The sequence below is a fragment of the Zymoseptoria tritici genome, chromosome 2 (assembly GCF_000219625.1).
Source record: "Zymoseptoria tritici IPO323 chromosome 2, whole genome shotgun sequence".
Taxonomy (NCBI): domain Eukaryota; kingdom Fungi; phylum Ascomycota; class Dothideomycetes; order Mycosphaerellales; family Mycosphaerellaceae; genus Zymoseptoria; species Zymoseptoria tritici.
In genome coordinates, this window is record NC_018217.1 from 643,562 (window position 1) to 663,996 (window position 20,435).

The window sequence follows — 20,435 nt, forward strand, 5'->3', positions numbered from 1 at the left end:
CACACAACCGAACCACGCTCTCTTCGACGACACGCTCGCGACGCTTTTCACACTCGACAACAATAAGCGCACTCACTCACACGACATCATGTCTTACGGCGGCGGTGGTTATGGTGGAGGAGGCGGTCGAGGAGGATACTCTGGGGGTGGGGGCTATGGCGGGTATGGAAACAACAGTGGCTACAACGCCGGTCCTCGGGATAGCTACGATGATCGCTCTCATTCTTATGGGTAAGCCTGAAGTCAAGGCGCGCTGAGGGCTTTCGTAAAGTCCATTATTTTCATTTCACAGTCAGCACATTTTTCAGCTCGACATGTGCTAACTCATTCTTCACAGCGGCTCAAACGGATACTCCGGAGGTGGCCAGAGTGGCTATGGTGGTGGTGGTGGTGGCGGTGGTTTTGGTGGCGGAGCTTCAGGCGACCGCATGTCCAACCTCGGCGCAGGCCTCAAGACGCAACAGTGGGACATGAACACACTTCCCAAGTTCGAGAAGTCGTTCTACAAGGAAGATCCCGCGGTCGCCGCGCGCAGTCAGGCCGAAGTCGACGAGTTCCGCAAGAAGGCTCAGATCACCATCCAGGGCCGCGACGTTCCCAAGCCAGTCGAGACCTTCGACGAGGCCGGTTTCCCGAATTATGTCATGAGCGAGGTCAAGGCGCAGGGTTTCGACAAGCCCACCGCGATTCAGTCTCAAGGCTGGCCCATGTCTCTCTCTGGTCGCGATGTCGTCGGTGTCGCCGAGACCGGATCCGGAAAGACTCTCACCTACACTCTCCCCGCCATCGTCCACATCAACGCACAGCCACTCCTCGCGCAAGGAGATGGCCCGATCGTCCTCATTCTCGCCCCAACCCGTGAGTTGGCCGTTCAGATTCAAGAGGAGGTCAGCAAGTTCGGCAAGTCATCTCGCATTCGCAACACTTGCGTCTACGGAGGTGTGCCAAAGGGTGGCCAAATCCGCGACCTCAGCAGAGGTGTCGAGGTCGTCATCGCAACACCAGGTCGTCTCATCGACATGCTTGAGTCCGGCAAGACCAACCTTCGCCGCGTCACCTACCTCGTCCTCGACGAGGCCGATCGCATGTTGGACATGGGTTTCGAGCCGCAAATCCGCAAAATCATCGGACAGATTCGCCCAGATCGTCAAACCTGCATGTGGTCCGCTACCTGGCCCAAGGAGGTCCGCCAGCTTGCCTCGGACTACCAGCAAAACTTCATTCAGGTCAATATCGGCTCTCACGAGCTGTCCGCCAACCACCGCATTCACCAGATTGTCGAGGTTGTGTCCGATTTCGAGAAGCGCGACAAGATGCTGAAGCACCTCGAGGCTATCATGGAGGATAAGGCCAACAAGATTCTCATTTTCACCAGCACGAAGCGCGTTGCCGACGAGATCACCCGTCTGCTCCGCCAGGACGGATGGCCAGCACTTTCCATTCACGGCGACAAGCAGCAGAACGAGCGCGATTGGGTGCTCAACGAGTTCAAGACGGGCAAGAGCCCAATCATGGTGGCCACTGATGTGGCTTCTCGTGGTATCGGTATGATTACAACCCCTCCCCTCATCTTCCCTCCCCTTCCCACAAGTAAGTGTGGGATCTGTCCTGCCGGGCTTGCGTCTCGCATGCTCGGCGTGCACACATAACCATCGCGTCTAGGGCTGTATGTGTTCCTTTGTTCTTCACAAAGGGTCCTTGGAGACTTTCGTCAGCGGAGCTTTGCTTCGCTGTGCCTTTCCGTATTCTCTGCTTCGCACCATTTCAGTGGAGAAGCGGGACTACGAGTCTTTCAATGTTGCGTTGGTCTCAAAGCTGCGCGCGTCCAAGGATCCCTCCAGGAGAATGTGCACGGCCCGTGACATTTGGTTGAATATGTGTGATTGTGCGTCGTCAAAAGCGCCAGCGCCTTCGTCATGCGACAAGGTTGCCACGAGTGTTGCATGATTGCGCACCAGACAGATCTCGCATCCGGCAAAGGATTGCTATTGCTTGCTCCCGCTCACCCACCACACGCAGCTCTTTACTAACATCATGTGCGCGTTGAAAGACGTCAAGGACATTACTCACGTTTTCAACTATGATTACCCCAACAACTCGGAGGACTACGTGCATCGCATTGGCCGTACTGGTCGTGCTGGCCGCACTGGCACTGCCATCACCCTCTTCACTACTGACAGTGAGTCTCCCTGTCTCCGAAATTCCGACATCAACATACTAACTTCGCCTAGACTCCAAGCAAGCTCGCGACCTTGTCGGTCTCCTGACCGAGGCCAAGCAGCAGATCGACCCTCGCCTCGCCGAGATGGCGCGCTACGGCGGTGGCGGTGGAGGCGGCCGGTACCACGGAGGCGGACGTGGTGGGCGCGGAGGTCGTGGCGGAGGCCGTGGCGGCTGGACCGGTGGGAATAACGCTCCTCTCGGTGGCGGCGGCCGCTGGTAGACGACTACTTCACCTCTGATCAGAGCGTCGGACCGATGGAAAGTTGACGTCAAGGCTATCCTCAGTCTCTGGCAGTGTGGCTGACCCAGAATTTTGCTCTTTCGTGCGCATGGCGTTGGCAGATGATAGCAGATATTTCGTGCTGCGAGTCTTGCTTGTTTTATGAAAGTACCGCATGGCCCCGGCGTGGGAACTGGGATTACTGCTTCAGCAGCTATAGAATTGTGTTAGTAGAAATGGAACGATTTGTGACATGACCGTCGTTGGCGTTGTGACTGCAGGGCTTGACACCGACGGTGTGGAAGCAGTTTGACGTCTCCCTGTTAGGGTTATATATGTTAGGGTTGGTCCTCAACGACTTCGTATACAACAACGAGATTGCATGCGGTGCGTCTTTGACCTGCGAGAACGACATTCCGTTCCCATGTCGTGGCCTCCTTGCTGCGGACACATCCATCTATGCTGTTCATCGAAACTACTTTGTCGTTCTGCCGAACAGACTTGGCTTGATCGACCGCGTCTTTCAGGATCACCCATTTGCCGCAATGGTCCTGACACACTGGCAGTAGATATGATTCCAGTCAAACACCTGTACGAGGTCGACACTGATCGATCGATGTGAACAGATGTCCTTTGCATGATACCATGGCGCAGAGTTGAAGAGTTTTCATGCTGATATCATCGAACCAAGGAACATCGAACCCGACATTGGTGACGCAAGCCATTCATGTCTGGAATCGTCGACGAGAGAAAGAATGCAGTAACTTGACCTCTTTTCCGCACGCTTTCCGTCATACAAGCGTACTGACATGCTGGGAGTCGTCTCGTCATCCATGGGATGCCAAAGCAAGCGTATCCGGTCTGTTCGTTGTACGTATTAGTATTCAGACGGGAACTTACTCGTACGCCTATCGAACGGTAGTCTGTAACGTGTACGTGTGAAGTCTACAAGGAAGCTGCCGGATCGTCCAGGAAAGCGTGCACACAACACGACATGAACGCTCGATGAGCGTGCATGCCAGTGTGCAGACAGACAGCTTGCCGAGACTTCTGAGCAAAGGACTGGTCGCAATACCGAAGCGTCCAAGTAAGCCGGCCGGAAATGATCAGGACAGCAAGCATGGTCAGCGCTCTTTGGGACCGTCGATCGCCCAGACGACCGAGAGAGCCTTGCGATCGTACATGCCATCACCGAGACGGGCGCAGTAAGCTCTAGACCAGAGCAATCCCCGAGTCCAGTACGACACTTTCGTCGAACTGCATCATATCGAAGAGTTCGTCGCGGAGTTACCGCTGAGCGATCCCAGCCGGAACGATCGTCGATTGGTCAGAAGCATTGAGGCCATCTCATCCAAAAAAAAAAAGGAGTTCGATGATGGAAGTGTACGTGGAATCGTCAAAGCCTTGCCTCTGGATCGAACGACGTCTTTAGTTGTCTCCGACATGGCTGGAATCAGTCGGAGCTTGTGGCCGACAAGCAAGGGTGGCTCTCCTGCCCAATGGTAAAGGAGATCCGCTTGACCACGGCCTGAATGGCATCGACCCGATGCTGCTGCCTAGACAAGAAGAGCCTGTGATCACACCGTCCAGGAGCCAGGCTGGTCAGAACTCAAAGTCGCAGAGAAGTATATGGTCCAATAGTCCCAACCACACGCACAGCAAGGTATGCCGCGATAATGTTGTTGGAGAGTTTTCCGACTGCACCAGAGGAGCGAGTTCACCGAGGGGTCCAGAAAAGAGGAGGCCGAGACGAACATGGCCGGCAGAACATGCTGGCGGAGACGAAGCTCTTCTTAAGTGGTGGTTTGAAGAAGAACCAAGCGGTTTGCGGTACGACTTGACCTTTGTTCTTCGTTTCTTCCTGGGAGAAATGATGTTTCTTGATGCAAAGAAAGATGGTTTCATGGTTGGAATGATGTTTCTCGTGATCACCAAGGGAGGAAGGCTACGTGTTCTGAAGCTGGAGGGATCTCTTCGTCACATTTGGAAAGATGGAGATTTGGTATACCTACCTCGCCGAACCTGAGTTTTGTCCTTTGACCAGTATACTTGACAATAAATGTGCTTCGGTTCAACCGTCCTGCAAAAGTGGCCAGAACACGGCGGCAAGCCTTGGCGTTGCGTTTCTGTGGGTATGTTACGTCGTGTACCATTCAGGAGAACGCAAGAAAAGATCGCCGCTTTCCTCTCGACAGGCAGCAACATCAACAACAAGTAAGGTGACATCCCGTGGAGTTGCATATCGGGTCGGCAGAAGAGAAAGCTGTTGTCGACGTTCTTCCGACACCCGAATGTGGCTTTCTGTCAATGTTGCTTTGTGTTCGCACCTTCCCAATTTGGCCTTTTTGGAAATTGGGCTCCCACTTGTCGATTGGCCGACTCGTATCGTGCGAACTCTGTTTCTCTCGCGGTAGCTGCCGCGATTCGCCAATGCACAATGCAGAGTTGCCTGAACGTGAATGTGATGACTGTAACGTTCATCATGCTGTTTTGTGAGATCCAAGTTCCTGGCCAGTCGTGTTCTGAGCTTCCCGTCAACGACCGTCTCAGTGCATCAAGCACGCCACGGATTTCCTTCGTGTCGATCATCCGGACTCGGACTGCTGTTCTGCTCTCCGAGACTTCTGTCTCTGGCAGGTACCTGAAGATCTTGACTCGTTCCAGACATGCATGCTCAACGATGAGCAAAGTTTTATCGATTGGCTGGCATGGGATTGCTCAAATGCTCCGAATCACAGCGATGCGGCCATGGCATGCAGGCACGAAGCCTTCGAAGTGACGAGGCAATAATGCTTCCGTCGACACGCAATACGAACAAATATCCATTCCTGTGTGCTGTGTACAAAATCAAGAATGTCAAGCAGAGCACGCCGCTGCGCCGATCTTTTCAACATCGTTGAATCATGAATGCCACGTTTTTGCGGAGAACTGAGCAGCTTCCATGATTCAGTATATCAGTGCGGGTGGCAATGTGTGCAGCCGTCAGGCAAGGTTATGCATGTCGCGGAGTTGATCGTCAATGGTATAGTCGCTTCCAGAAGGATTTCCGCAAAGATTGTGTACGACTGACCCATTGAAGTGGAGACCGTCGGCGTGGAGCGCATGAGGCCGAGGAGAATGGTATGTGACTGTGCTCCAGCACAGTCTTGGGTGAGTGGTCATATTCAGACCTTGTGCTGAAGAAGAATGTGCTCACACCAGGCCAGACCTTATTCAAAGCAGCATACCAATGTAGACATTTGTACCACGACGAAGTTTGGAGACCTGGTCCTGGCAGGGCGGACGGACGCGTCTGAATGCAGTCCGAGTCATGATGATTATTGGTGATTGGTGACATCTATTGCTTTCGGTCAGATCTTCTGGCGCTTTCAAACTCAGGCATGCCCTGTTCAGATGTTTTGCTCCAAAGCAGCATAGTTCCTTGTCCAATTCAGGAGAAGTCGAGTTGGCCATGTGCGCGGCCCGCCAAGTCCAAGGCAGGTTCATTGCACCAGCACCGTTCGCCGTCCCGTAGTAGGGTGCTTGTTCATCCCGCAGCAGACTAGAAATTTGTCAACGTTCTAGCTTGGTCTCAGACCGAAGATCCGCTCCTCTCATGTCACAAGCCAAATGTCCCAGCTGTCTGGGCGATCTAGCATGCGTGGCGCAGGAGTTTGACCTTGTTGGGCATCGTGCCGCGTGGTGTGCTGGTACGTGGAGAGGGTACATAGGCGTCGACGAATGCAGTTGCCTCTTGCAGGAAGGAGGAATGTGAGACACGATGAGAGTATGGCACCCGCGGTGCGAGAATCCGAGGTCAAGCTCTCTCCTGATGAGCGTCGGAAATACACGTTTCTTCGGCAGTGGGATCCGGTGTTGAGTGGTGCAGATCACCATTTTCGCTGAGTTGAGACAGTCAATGGTGACGGTCTTCAACATGCCAAGCTCGCTCGAAGTGGCATTTTGCAGCGCGTTCATCGCGGGTTTCGTCTTTCTACAAGGTGATTTGGAAGCTGTTGCAGAGTCTTCGACGTCTGCGAGCACCGAAAATTGGCAGCGGGGTATCTCTTGCAGTTGCATAAGGTACTTGCTTCATGCACGTCGTGGGAGGTCGCAACCTCGCAGGCTGCATGTTTTCATCGACGGCGACGGCCATGCATAGGTAAGTTCGGCAATTGCGGTACACCTGCATTAATGTGTAAATTGTCGAGGCGATCTGATGGATACAGCGCATCATGCGCATGATTCGTTCTCGGTGGGTTTGCCCGTAAGAGTTGCATTTTGGCCGGCTCGACCAATCACTGCCCGCATGACCGATGAGCGAATTTCTCGCCAATGTGCATATTCTAATGCCGGCTCGACGATTCGTGAACTCTGCGGGTGCGATGAGAAAGTGGGCTCAAGGACCAGCCACCACCATCACAAGGAATGCGGCAAAAGAGGCCCAGTGTCTTGTTTCCAGACGATGCTGTGCGCATCTCGCTTTGAATGCTTTTTTGGGGAGCTGAATGTCATCAGCGGCCGTAAGTGCCCGATCCCAGGGTTTTGCCGAGGATGCTGGCAAATCGTATTGAGGCTGGAACTGCGGGCAAATGTTGCCACGGCGATGACTCCGTGGCGGGTGAGATGACAGCATGAAATCGACCGGCGACACGTTGCAGTGAACATGGCCGTCGACGACGGCAGTGATATGCTGCATGCTGGACGACCGACGTCGAAAGAAACTCATCGACACCAGCCATAGCGTCACGCTATAACCACTGCGTTGGTGCCAGCGTGAAGAGTCAGGCTGATGCTTAGTGGGAATGTTTGTACTACGACGAAGCCGGCCTTGACACCAACATGGCCGACAAAACCGCTGTTCCCTCCAAAGCTGGCCGCAAGGTCTGCCTGGTTCGGGTGACCCTCTTGGGACTTCCATTCTGTACCGCATTTCTGCCTGACGCCTGTGCGCCACATATGCTGGGATGCGACAAGACATGTGTCAACCACACCCACGCTGTTTCCTCCACCGGGTGTCATCAATATGCATCATCACGACCAGGGCGAGGGTCGACTGCAGAACCACGGGATAAGCAATTGAGTCGCGCCATCGGGAGATCTTGCTGGGAGTGGAAGGTGTGCGGATCGCAAGTGAAGGAATGATGAGGTCTTTGCTGAAGCGGAGAAAACTTCGCAAGTCATGCGTCGATTCGTGTACTTGATACCCCACCGAAGCCCTCATTCCAGCCGTGCAATGGGAACGAGCGCGAAAATGTCGGTATTGCTGTAGGTGGGCCAGCCGCGTTCATCATTGGCCGTACCACACCCTTGTCCTGTGAGCATGCTTGGGATGCTGCAGAAGGCATGTCACCTCGTGATTCCAAGTCCGTATTCTATGGATCTCGAGGTTTCGAGCCCTGCAAGTGTCTCACGGCCGGTCCGACATGGACGAGGAAGGCGGGCGCGGACGTGGTTCAAATTGAAGTGACAGGCTGTCAAGAAACGTGGGATGAGGTGTAGTAATAGTTGTTATCGCTAGGCCTCCCGTACTGCGCTATACTTTAAATCAACCAGTACACTACTAGATGAACATGATGACCATGACTTGATGCTACTGCGCTAGGCTACCGTGAAGAGAAGAAAGAGTGTCATCCACAACGCCATGCCCATCTGTCGTGATTGTTGTATATCAGACTTCGGCGTAAATTGGGATGGGATACCACATGTGGGGTATACTATCGGTTGCAGTGCGGCAGTGTGGTCACGGTCAGATTGCCGCTGGCGAGATGAACCTGGCGGTGGGGTGGAGACTGAGTCCTCTTGCTTGGTGGAGCCGAGTATTGCCAAAAGTCAAAGACAGACAAGACTTTTGTCCCTCTGGATCTCCTCCTTCTCCCGCTTTCTCTTCCGCGACTTTCATCGCGCTTTACCACCTTCCGACTAGCACCAGCCATCCGATCAAAGGCCACTACTGCTCCGCCGCGCACGAGGTTCTCGCCTGTGATTTGCTCATCATACCTCAAATCGCCGCTGTCCACGACTCGTCGCACCACACACGCGCAGACATACGGGAGAATCGCAGCCTGCCGCCCGCAGCGCGAAATTCGCCATCGCAAACTCTTCGCCACGAAAATCGCGAGAACTTGCGCCTGCGATCAACATCAAAGTCGTCTTCGCCCGCGCGTGCCAGCAAACCTTGTCCGTCACTGCAGATTCTAGCGCCGCACACGAGACGAGACACCCTCGCAAGTCGCATGCCAGGCTAGAGGCAGAGCCGGCCGCCGTTTTTACAAATCGCACGTCGGAGGAGGAAAAACAAAACTGCAGGATATTCCCAGGTCCGTGCGCAGGAGCCAGCGGTCACGGGAATCAACCGCGGCCATTTCCAGCTCGATCACGCACACGCCTTCCCAGGTTCTCCCACGCAATCGCCCAGTTCTGCCGCTCGACCGTCATTTGCTGCTCGTGACGCAGCGTTCATCTCGCCAAGAAACAGAACGACGACGGGCGTCTGTGCGTCTTTGTGATTACTCCTTTTCCAGCGGTACTGCGAAACTCTAATCGAGTGCGTTGCCGACCCTTGCAACCGAATATTCACGGTCCCCACCAGCATCTCGAGCCAGGTGCCCCTCGACGTTTTTTCTCGAGCCAGCGGTTCCTTTAAACCTGCGTCAGACCCCGTAGACGTGGCGCTGTCACCCTGGTTCGCCTTCTCAACTCGAGCTCACCCAAGTCTCCCGCTGCGCGCCTTTCCTAGCGCACACTTGCGACTACCGGCAGATCGGCCACTTGCCTTCGTCTCCGGCGCTACTCCTTCCCACAACGCTCACCGGATTCACGCTTGCCGATAACGTCTAGACTACCGCAGCACGCCGAAAGTTCGGCCTCGTCAAAAGCTTGAGCCTTCGAGACATTCGAGTATCCACTTGGGTTTCCGTGGTCCTTGCGCCTGCCTCTAGCTCGCCTCTGCACGAATTCTGGACCGAGGAGCTGTCGAATTCCTAAATCGGACTGTTTCTGCCGGCGTTCCCTTCACTCGGGAACTACTTCTTAGACACCGCGCTGCTTCGAACGCTACATGCCAACCGCTCCCTCCCACGCCCACGCCAGCCAAACCATCGACACATCTCTAAGCGCGATCCTTGCCTCGCATATGGATGGTAGACAGTCTGTTCATTCACAGTCAGGCTTGAGCTCACCATACGACGCGCCAGAACAACAACCTGCCGTGCATTACCAGCCCGGGCAAGACTTCAAGCCGAATTACTCAGCGTCTGCAACGCCCGAGTCAGGCTATCATCCTCAGTCGGCGCGATCGGGCAGCTTTCCTGAATACGTTCAGCAGCCGCAACGCTTTCCTGCAGGCACACAGGCCAGCAACATGGCGCAAACGTCAAGTCCGTCCCCATCCTCCGATGGCCAGCAAACAAACGGCCACGCGTCGATCAACGCAAAGTCTGACGCAGATGTTCCAATAGATCCTTCAATCGCTCAGTCGAGCCCGACTTATCCTCCACCACACAACTACTCGCCCTACCCTCCACAACATGAGATGCCGCAATATAGCGCTCAGCCCATGACATCCTATGGCCGCCCAGAATGGGCTGGACAATACCCACAACAGATGGGCTATCACTCGCCTGCGACGACAGGTGGAGCCGCGCCCAACATGGTCGCTCATGCGATCCCGAGGCCACCGGCGGTGGGTTCATTCGTCGGTGCGCAACCAGGAATGTATTATCCTAACGTGACACAGGGTGGACATCCGTTGTCAACGGTTTACTCTTTCGTGCCCATCCCAGGCGCACAGCAGCACAAGCGACCTCGAAGACGCTATGAGGAAATCGAGCGCATGTACAAGTGTGGTTGGAATGGTTGTGAGAAGGCGTATGGTACACTCAATCACCTGAACGCCCATGTGACCATGCAGTCGCACGGCACAAAACGAACACCAGAAGGTATGTTGTCTTGCATTTGCGATTTCCGACGTTGGTTTAAGCCTCGCTGTCCACGCGTTGTTGATACACTGGCGCGTGCGACCTGTCAAAGCGGCGTTTCGCGCTAGCGGCTCCCCACCTTCACCACCATTTGATCTGCCCTGCATTCGCAACGACGCTAATTATTGTTTCTCGCAGAGTTCAAAGAGATCCGCAAAGAATGGAAAGCGAAGAAAAAGGAGGAGGAGAATTCGCGCAAGGCCGAGGAGGAGCGCCAGCGTCAAGAAGCTCAACGATCCGGTCAGGACACATCTCAGCCTCAAGGACAACCAGGCCAGTACGGTCAGCCGCACATGATGGCACCGTCGATGGGTGGACCTCAGCTTCCTCCAATTGGCTACCAACCTGCCAGCGGCCAGCCAGGTCAGTACGCTCAGCCGCAGCAGGTTGACGGCGCACAACAATACGGTTACGGCGCGCAAGGATATCCTCAAAGCCCATACGGACAAGGCGGCATGCCATACCAACAGCAGCAATAGTGAGCGCGGCGCACGCATTCCGCCCGCACCACGAAGTCAACATGACACCATCAATGTGCCGGACATTCGTATGAAGCACGAAGAAGAGGGATGGAGTTCTTGCGGTGTACATTACTTGCATTTGCATGATCCAAGGCGTGCCTACGACCACGGCTCCGGCCGTCTAATGAACAGCGACACGCTCCGAGGGTCACGGTTCGGCGGCAGCTATCGATGACTTCAGCATTCGGCGGCGTTTTCCGCTTGTGGGGATGAGTTGAAGGGGACGGCTCATCTTTTGATTTGTCCTGTCAAGGACGTGAGGAGAGAATGGAGACAGTGCAGACACCCTACAACGTATTGAAGCATTCGATATCGTGGGAGCATCCTAATCAATCGTCTTGGATTACCTTGGGAGAAGACAATAGGAAAGTTTTGCCTTGTCCATCATCTGTCGTGAGTACAAAATTGTGTGATGTTGATCGTGAGGTTCAATTAGCATTATTCTGGGCTACCACAAACGACGGTACGGCCAATGGCCATGAATGTAATGGGCTTTCTCTTAGCCTCGTTCCAGGAACCGTAGAGTCGGGTGGTAAAAGCGAGATGTGCCTTTATATGCTTGATTCGCGGGAAGGAACTTAGGAAGCGAAGTACACTGCCTTGGTCGCACCACAGTAGCAGCATCGAAGCAATGGCGTGGAGTTTCCGGCACGCCGGGTACTATAGTACATTCTACTTGCGCCCGTTATCTGCTAAGCAAGCGCTGAAGGCTGACGGCGGATGATTTTAGCTGCGAACGACTTTTCGGCATTAGTGAGTTGGCGTGTGAGGCCAGCGCTTAATTGTGGTGGCATATTGCTTTAAGCGCGAAAGCCAACGTTTCGTCTACGATGGGATAGCAGGATTTCTACATTGAAGAATCTGGAGGTGCGGTCTCGTCTCTTGCCGCATCTCTTTCCCAATTGGAATGCGAATCGCTCACTTCGTATATCGTCACCCCCTCCTCACCGACCGGCATATTTCACCATCGACAGAGAGCTCTGACGACTTACGGAGGCGATTCCGCACTCCTCCCCCACGCTCGACAACCCGGTCAGTCTAACGGCAACTCAAAGGCCACCCCAGTCCACATGTGCACAGCGCGAGTCGCCTTCTAGGGCAGCGACTTGCACTGTCGTGGTTGCCGCTTGCCACGCTTGCAAAGCATGCTGTAGCTCGTGGACTGACACCAAACGCGACGGGAGATCTAGTCGAAGAAAAGGCATCGCTGTACTTACTGAGTTACACCGGCGGCTACGCTATGCTCCCCACGAGAAGCCTGCGACGCTAGCACGAACATCGCTCGCTAGTGATCTTACTTGCGTTCCTGCAGCGTCATCAGGTCATCTATCCGACGAATGTGGCCTGAACTCACCGCCGAGACCCGCGAAACCATGAGTAGCACCACCTTTTTCCAGGGCCACCCGGCAGTCTGCGTCTTCTCTTGCATGGTTCTACGGATGCTTCGTCTGCGTGGCTGTTTTTAAGATCACGTTCCCGGGTACAATGCCTGCTTCGAGAGCGATCTGGGACAGCACTTCTAATCGCCAGCCGCCATCGACGCTTACGTCTCCGCAAGCCCGCTCACACTGCTCTGTATGTCTGGTACTTTGAGCGACTTCGATACGCAGTTCCGACAGGAGCATGGAAGGACCGCTCAAGACTCTGCAGAGCTCGTCTGCTGAAATCATGTCATCGTCTCGCCACTCTCGCAGCGGCAGACATGGTCATGGCCAGCTCAACATCAGGCGATCGGAGGTGCCACCGACCAAAAGAACCTTGCGATCTGTATACCTGGCCGACGCGCGATAGACTCCAAACACACCCTAGAGCATGCGACTCCGGCTTCGGCTCCGATGCATCCGCCTGCTGTCACCATTGTACAGGTCCTGTCCGCAAAGCATGAATTGGTGCCCGCCGTTGGAACGCTTCCCGGGCCAATGAGCTCGAGAATCCGTCGATACATGCCTCAAAAGGGCATCGATTGACTTTTCGACAGTAAGCGCTGTTCCAGGTTGCAGTCTGTACCATCACATCGCTCCTTGCAAAGCATGTAAGCGAGCTGAGCGAGCATCTCGATGTCATCAGCGCACATGGGACCTGGTCGTGACGAAGCAAATGTCTCTCGCCCTCCCTTGTCCTGGTCCTGGGAGAAGTCGTATGACGGATGCTCGCTTTTCCCGGCAGGTTGTGGCGATGTACGTGGGATGTCGGGATATGCCTCCACTCGTCTTCCGACGGCTAGGAGTCGCCCCTTGAGCGAACGTATTATTGTGCACAAGGATTTGCGCAGAAAGATCTCGGCGAACTCACGGTCCGCCTCCTGGTGGATGTCGGAGCTCGCATCGACGTCTTTCCCTCGTCCGAAATTATCGAACCAATGCGTACGCACTGGAATGCATGCGCATGGTCATGTGCATCGCAGGTGAGCGAGGAGCGACGATGGAATGTCCATGCCATGCCCACCAATCGTGCTGTATTGTGCTGGTTGGATCGAATCTGGCGTACGTGTGCGCAGCTGTTCAGAGGAGGGAGAGCACTGGTCTTCGAGACTCATGGTCAGTCGAGAGGCAGCCCTCATGCACGATGACCCTCGTTCACGATGCAAAGTGCGAGTCTGCTTTTCTCGTCGTCTCATTACGTCTGCGGCCCGAACAACAAGTTGAACTGCACGGCTGGTGCTGTCCGCCTTCCATTGAACAGTGTGCTGCTGCCTTTCAGACGTCCGTCACTCAAGCAAGTGCCAACTCAGCACGCCGACAAGAAGAGACAGTATTGTTGCAAGCTTTTCGAGCGGATTTCTTTTGATATGTGCTGCTCGCCCCAACCCGACTGAAGCTCCTCCGATGCCCGAACCTCGATTCGTCTCGAGCAAGCACACAAGAATCAACGTAACAGGGGTATAACCGACCAAGACAGACCTCGTACTCCCGCATCAAACACAATCCATCCCTCCCACCTCGAACACACGAAGGCGCACCTCAATGCATATCCCAAGCACCTTAGACGTTCTTGAACGCAGCACCGGCCATCACGAAGATTGTGAAGAGCAGTCCCATTCCTCCCATGTATGCGCATGTACGAACCTTGGCGACTCCAGCAGTCTCACTGTGGATGTAGAGGTAAATGAAGGCGATTCTCGTGAGCAGGTATGCGATGCTGAGGAAGTTGAGCACGGCCGGATCGAGTTTCGCGGCGCTACCGGCGGCCACGGCGGCGGCGAAGGGACCGAAGTTCTCAAAGCTGCGGAAGGTGTGTCAGTACCTCGCCAGCAAAGTAGTCTCGAAGACTGACCTATTGGCTACCGCGGCTTCTGCGCGGCGCAGACGACCTTTGGCGGCAACATCGAGGACACGGTTGTCTTCGATAGCTTTCACGAAGTCGCGCGGCGCACGACTGTCCCACTTCTCCTTTGTCTTGGTCTGGTAGGCGGTTGAGGACCAGAAGCGCGGTGCGACTGAGATGGCCTGGTGAGAATGTCAGGGAGGTGACAAGAGGTTGCGGAAGGGTGCATGATAGCTTACCCAGAACACTGGTACCAAGTACAGTGATACGTTGTCGTGACGGAGATCCGGGAGATGGATCGCCATGGTTGCTGTGCTCTTGTGATTTTGCAAAGTGTGGTGGTATGTCTTCATTGGAATTCTGGTGAAGAAGAAAAGACACAAAGGAAGAAAGAATAGCGGGGCTGGATACTTATTTTGAAGTGGTGGGCGGGTGAATGAGATCTGAATTGCTCTTGATTGCGCATCTTCGGGGACTCGACTTCACAATAAGAGGGGCAAGATCACTTTCCTACACCAGAGTGGACGTCGGCTCCTCACTCTCGGATGCGGAAATGAAGAAGAGAACGGCGATTGATCGCGCCTACAGACGCATGGCCGGGTGGTACTCGATGCAGTCCACGCATGCCGTAACACAAGGAGCCGCCCACGATCTGGGCTGAGGTCTTTGATGGAATATCCGAATCCGGCGAGTCCGAAGATCTCGGATGAGACCTGGCCCATGCATCCATTGCCAGGACGCCGTGGACTGCTACACGATGGATAAGCGGTGTGCAACGGCTCGTGGGAGGTTGGTGTTTCGAGAGGTGAAGTCGGAGGGAGTGTGGAGAACAACGTGGTCGTGGGCGTACAAATAAGCGTACAGGACCGTGCTATTCGGCGTACAAGACAAGTTCGCAGGACATGCTCTCACGGGTAAGCGTACACGTACATTTACAACGCATGCTCGATAGTCGCAGAGGTAAGTTAGCAGACATGCTATATTGGTGTGAAGTATGAGGTACCTCAGCCCTTGCTGCTGTCCCGCCAATCTCGTCCCCGCTACACGCGTCTACCTACCACGCGAACCCTGCTCTTCGAGATTGAACAACCACAGCATGCTGTGACAGTGACACAACGATAACCACGCCTTCTCACCGGCGACTCCCTTCGCCATGTCCGAAGAGCCCGACGATCGCACCGTGTACGGGCACAAGCACAAGGCATTTCTGCAAGCCCTCACGTCCCGTCAGGTCATCACCTTTGACGAAGCGAAGCCCTTGATCGCAGCCATTGAAACGAGTGAGAAACCCGACCGCCCAACACAGCCCGGCGACATCACAGAGGTGGATTTCAAGGTCTATGTCAACACCGTCAACGACGCTATTTCGCCATTCGACTTCGAAATCCGCAACCTGCAACACCAGACAAGCAAAGAGCGGGTCTATGCTTTCGTCAACACCACGAGCGATGCCCTTACGCAGATGTCGACGATGCACTCTGCTGACGAGATAGCATTCGTCAAGAGAGTGCTGGACGCGATGTTTGAAACCTTTAATACCCAACGCGCCGAAGTCATGGCCATCACAAGCTTGCAGGCGTTGAAACTGGCAAAAGCGAACGAGTCGCAGCGGAGAGAGTCGCAGACCCAGACACAAGCCGCGCAGGGTCTCACTATGACGCAGGCTCAAAAGGCGCTGGAGACCATGGTGGAAGAAGGGTGGTTTGAGTTGAGCGAGAGTGGTTACTACAGCCTGACACCGCGGGCATTGATGGAGCTGAGGGGTTGGCTGGTGGACATGTACAACGAGCAAGAGGAGGAGGATGATGAGGACGATGACGAGGAGGAGGGAGGCACGCACGTGAGGATCAAGTTCTGCGCAGCTTGTCGTGACATCGTTACGGTCGGTCAACGCTGTCCGAATCTTCCGTGCAATGCCCGCGTCCACAACGCCTGCGTGAGGAACATGTTCCGAACACAGAGGGACAGTGAGAAATGCCCGGCGTGCGAAACGGCGTGGAGGGATCCTCCGCCTGTTGGCGAGAAGGCAGCAAAGAGCAATGGAGGGCGAAGGTCGATCAACGGCACTGCTGCGCGAAGAAGCAATGGTTCGACCCGTGTGGAGGAAGAAGAAGATAGTGATGCCAGTGGTGGTGCCGATTGAAGGGACTCACTCGGACCTTTGTCATGTTATACAAGCGAGGCGTCAGGCGTACCCAGGTAGATCCCAGACATGACCTGGAAAATGGACTTCTTGCACGAGAGAATCTTCGATTTGCCTAGCTCAAACCATAGAGCCCGACGCAATTGCTATCCACTTGCGCAACACAGCGCCCATGTAGCTGCGTCTCCACAAGCGCCCAAAGCCATGCTGCAACCCAGAACACACTCCAGCTCCATCGCTTTTGTCGTTTTGCCGTTTATCTGTAGGACTTCTGGTATCTGGCACGCGCACCGGGACCGCCGAACTTCTTTGGCTCGCATCGTCTGTTGTCGGCAACGAGGAGGGTACGGTCGTAGGCGACGAGAGCCTGCTTCAGCTGGTTCTTGGAGTGCTCGTCGATGTACTTCTGGTAGTAGGCGATCTGTTCGTGATTGTTAGTGCCGATATTCGTGGATTCCGCGCGATGCGCTTTCGTGGACTCGTCCAGGTGTTCGATGTAGACGTACGATGCTCTTGGCGATAGCCTGACGGATAGCGTAGACCTGCGAGGTGTGACCACCACCACGGACGCGAACGCGGATGTCGACATCGGCTGCAAGTCAGAAATTAGCAAATGTCCTAATGTATAGCGTCACAGCACTTCTCCTCTCCAATCCCTTCAGCGCACGTCCATCTATTTCCCAAATGCACCTCCAAATGCCAATCCTCATGCAATTGTTCCTTCATCTTGCCCATTCCAACTATGCATCCATTCCCTCCTCTCCATTCATCGCAACGTACCGAATTTGTCGAGGCCGAGGATGAGAACTGGCTCGTAGACCTTGAAGCGGAGAATTTGTGGCTCGACGAGCGAGAGAGGCTTTCCGTTGACCTTGATCAGACCCTTGCCCTGCTTGCAGTGGGCGACAGCGGTGGCGGTCTTCTTCTTGCCAAAGCACTGGACGCTCTGTGTGGTCGACATGTTGGGTGGTTGTGCGGTGTCGACTCGGTGGGAGGGTTAGTAGATTGTCGTCGTCGCGGATGGACTTCTCGAAGTTCAAAGTGTGCGGCTTAGTCAATGTCAGAGGAAATTCCGGTCCGTGGGCTTGGCGAGGAAAGAGCGAAAGCGCAACACGTGCCGAGCTTTTTCCGGCCAACCTCTCCAACTTCACATTGAGCGGGCGGATGAAGTGCATGTACTATTATGGAAATCGGCGACCATGGCTTGATGATCCATTGCACTTCACCGCCTTAATCTGCACAGTTCGAATGTAACATGTCCACGGTCCAACAGCACGTCAGACCTCGCGGCAGACTCTATGCTTTTGGCTCGAATGGCTCTGGTCAGCTAGGCATAGGACATATGGAAGATGTCTCCCGACCTGCAGAAGTTCTTCGGAACGATGGAAACTCTATCACAGGCGCCCTATATGTCGCTTGCGGAGGAAACCATACCATCGTATGTCTCAACCACGATGAGCTCGCGAGCACGGGAGAGAACGAGGACGGTCGATGTATCACTACCAGCGAAAAGGCCACTGACCGTCTAAACCCATCAATGCGGGCTATCTTCAATACTGGTGCAGCGGGCTTGCTTGCAGCCACTTGGAGTGCCACGTTCGTCGTGACTTCCACAGGCGCCGTGATGGTCAGCGGTACAGGCAACTCTGGCGAGCTCGGACTTGGACACGGGAGGTTCTCTGCCCTGCAAGCCGAAACAATCCCGAGTTTCCCACCTCCTGGGAGGAGCGTTGTGCGACTATCAGCATGCATGGCGCATGTGGTAGCCGTCTTGTCGAACGGTGAGGTATGGGGTTGGGGCAAGGGTCGTAAAGGACAGCTCGGCAGACCAAGTGAGAATGTCTGGACGCCGAGAAAATTGGACGATCTTGGATTCTTCGCTATTGATGCTGTCTGTGGTAAAGACTTCACCTGCATTTTCGGGAGTCCTTCAACTGGGGAGATAGCAGTTCTTGGACCTAGCGGCAATGATCGTTTTGGTGTCAGAGCAAATGCTGCAGCCGCAGTGCCAGGGTGGAAAGAGGTCGCGGCATCTTGGGGAAGCATCTTCGTCCTTCTGCAGACGGGTGAAGTCGTTGCATGGGGAAGAGATGACCATGGTCAGCTTCCACCACCTAACCTTCCACCATTGCAGGCCATAGCCGCTGGTAGTGAGCATTGCCTTGGTCTCACAGAAGCTGGACAGGTGTTAGCCTGGGGATGGGGCGAGCATGGCAATTGCGGCAAACCCACCGGACCAAACGGCGACGTGAAAGGACGATGGAATGAGATCGAGTTGCCTCGTCGAGCCGTGGCGCTATTCTCGGGCTGCGCGACCAGCTTTGTGGTTGTTGATGAAGGAGACGGTACTGGGTGAGGATGGTCGCAGCACACTCAATCTGCGCTCAATCGAAGAGGCCATTCAACTGCGAAGGTCAGTTCTTGAACTCCGCCAGCAAAATCCTCTTCGCCTACCTGGGATAGACGCTGTGTCGGCTCCAAGCCGTCTTGACTGGGGTGCTGCTGTTGAGAAATATTCTGCGTTGCCTTCCTGGACCCGGCGATATCCTTCAAGGTCGGTCGCGCACTGGCATTGAGCTGGTCGTTGCTAGCGTCCCAGCCGAGCATCTCTTCTTCCTCATTCTGGTCAAAGCTTGGAGGGTCCCATCTCTGATCATCGTCCTGGCCCGCCTCGGGGATGAAGAGACTTTCAGGATCCGGATCAGACGCTGCGGCGGAAGTTGCCTGCGCGCTCTCTCTGAACGAAGGCCGCTGAGACAGACTTCCTAATGGCTTGATAGCGTTTGGCCGGGCTGGTGGAGGCATGTTGGATAGCGACTTCGCAGTGCCGTTTACAGGAGCTAGGGATGGCTGCTGTGAGGAACTCCTCGTCGACACGAATCTTGGAGTCGGTGTTGCGGTGAACCCTCGCCCATCGCCAGTGGTCATCAAGGTAAACTCGCAGTGAATGCCTGCGTTCTGATAGCTGAACTGCAGCGGTCGAGTAGGATACGAGAAGTATGCTGAGATGGGACCTTTCAAGGTCTCTGCGTGGGTGACGATTGCACGGAAATCCTTGACGCTGATCACAATGTGCATGTTCTCCTGCATGTGAAAGTCCTCAAAATCCTCGGTGTGAATGGAAATGGCCGTTTCGAGAGGCTGCTTGAGAGTTTCTGTCGAATGATTTAGGATTAGGCATTGTGTGAGAAGACCGATGTACTGACCATTCCCTTCAAGGACCTTTTCCGTGAAACTGGTGAAGACAGCCTTGCCGTCTTTTGCGAGAAGGTCTAGCTGCTCTGTCTTGGGTCCGAAGTATTCAACGTACTCTCGCAGAATACGGGAGGAGATCTTCCATCCTTGGGTGGCCGTGTTGCGATCGAAGAGCGCATGCATGACCTCTACCGACTCGTAGGTCAACCGATACGTCTTTGTGAGTCCTGCGTATCATCAGTACGAAAACCGTCTCCGTGAATCAGAAAGACTATACCATGTCTGGAGAGCATCTTCACGATGAGTCGACATTCAGTCTTGTCCGGCTGATCTTGGATGCTCACGTCGCACCTCTCCACGGTAGTCTCTCGTCCACGAACGTCAGTCGTCCGGCCTTTAAAAACCGATTGAAGTGCCTGGTCATCGTCAGAATCTCGCGCGCCCTGTCCTTCGCATGGTGACTGCTGACCTTGTTGAAGAGCTGGCAGGTGAAGCGGTCGCCTCCGCTGGTCTTGCTTTGTGAGTCGAATTTGTAGTGGATGAAGAATGCTCGGGCATCTAGCGCGAATGAAGCATATGCCGTCCTCGATAGATTCAACGCCGTGAGGGTCAGCTGTAGGTTTGTTAGCCGGCTTCGAAGTACGTCAAGTCTGCTGTTGGCTATCATACCTTCTCGCCTCTCGCCTCGATGGAGACATTGTCGCCAAATTTTGCCAGGCAGACCAGTAGCTCGTAAATCCGGCCAGTCGCTTCAGGAGTGAGCGAAAACTCCAGCACGGCCATGATGCTTGAAGGCCGTGGTTCGCATGGTAGACTGATGCCCTTGAACTCGATCTTCGATGTTGTGAAGTAGACGCGTCCTTGGCGCGTTGGATGCAAGTTCGGGTGCGGAGTCGTCAATGGAAGTCAAC

At 54.6% G+C, this 20,435-nt stretch overlaps 7 protein-coding genes across 7 annotated transcripts; 4 read left to right on the top strand and 3 right to left on the bottom strand.

The window, feature by feature from the left end:
- Positions 1–88: 88 nt before the first annotated feature.
- On the top strand, positions 89–2,443 carry MYCGRDRAFT_36977 (uncharacterized protein; the record flags this gene model as incomplete). Its single annotated transcript, XM_003854729.1, has 4 exons — positions 89–162; positions 371–1,545; positions 2,051–2,179; positions 2,232–2,443. The coding sequence occupies 4 exons, from the start codon at positions 89–91 to the stop codon at positions 2,441–2,443; spliced, it is 1,590 nt and encodes a 529-aa protein (XP_003854777.1).
- Positions 2,444–9,129: 6,686 nt separating this feature from the next.
- Positions 9,130–11,056, top strand: MgCON7 (transcription factor; the record flags this gene model as incomplete). The annotated part of the gene is made up of 4 exons (XM_003854730.1): positions 9,130–9,801; positions 9,883–10,106; positions 10,161–10,362; positions 10,540–11,056. 4 exons carry the CDS (start codon positions 9,483–9,485, stop codon positions 10,878–10,880), a joined length of 1,086 nt encoding a protein of 361 aa, XP_003854778.1.
- A 2,154-nt stretch (positions 11,057–13,210) lies between these two features.
- On the bottom strand, positions 13,211–14,491 carry MYCGRDRAFT_90458 (uncharacterized protein; the record flags this gene model as incomplete). The annotated part of the gene is made up of 5 exons (XM_003855698.1): positions 13,211–13,224; positions 13,294–13,419; positions 14,011–14,144; positions 14,196–14,368; positions 14,426–14,491. The coding sequence occupies 5 exons, from the start codon at positions 14,489–14,491 to the stop codon at positions 13,211–13,213; spliced, it is 513 nt and encodes a 170-aa protein (XP_003855746.1).
- Positions 14,492–15,339: 848 nt separating this feature from the next.
- Positions 15,340–16,329, top strand: MYCGRDRAFT_35819 (uncharacterized protein; the record flags this gene model as incomplete). Its single annotated transcript, XM_003854731.1, has 1 exon — positions 15,340–16,329. The coding sequence occupies one exon, from the start codon at positions 15,340–15,342 to the stop codon at positions 16,327–16,329; it is 990 nt and encodes a 329-aa protein (XP_003854779.1).
- Positions 16,330–16,421: 92 nt separating this feature from the next.
- Positions 16,422–17,339, bottom strand: MYCGRDRAFT_67867 (40S ribosomal protein S16; the record flags this gene model as incomplete). The annotated part of the gene is made up of 3 exons (XM_003855697.1): positions 16,422–16,750; positions 16,836–16,921; positions 17,110–17,339. The coding sequence occupies 3 exons, from the start codon at positions 17,288–17,290 to the stop codon at positions 16,586–16,588; spliced, it is 432 nt and encodes a 143-aa protein (XP_003855745.1).
- A 198-nt stretch (positions 17,340–17,537) lies between these two features.
- On the top strand, positions 17,538–18,553 carry MYCGRDRAFT_54793 (uncharacterized protein; the record flags this gene model as incomplete). The annotated part of the gene is made up of 1 exon (XM_003854732.1): positions 17,538–18,553. A coding segment is annotated over one exon (969 nt), but the record flags the coding sequence as incomplete, so codon positions are not given.
- Positions 18,554–18,702: 149 nt separating this feature from the next.
- On the bottom strand, positions 18,703–20,307 carry MYCGRDRAFT_37135 (uncharacterized protein; the record flags this gene model as incomplete). The annotated part of the gene is made up of 5 exons (XM_003855696.1): positions 18,703–19,484; positions 19,536–19,751; positions 19,802–19,940; positions 19,994–20,137; positions 20,194–20,307. The coding sequence occupies 5 exons, from the start codon at positions 20,305–20,307 to the stop codon at positions 18,703–18,705; spliced, it is 1,395 nt and encodes a 464-aa protein (XP_003855744.1).
- Positions 20,308–20,435: the final 128 nt, after the last annotated feature.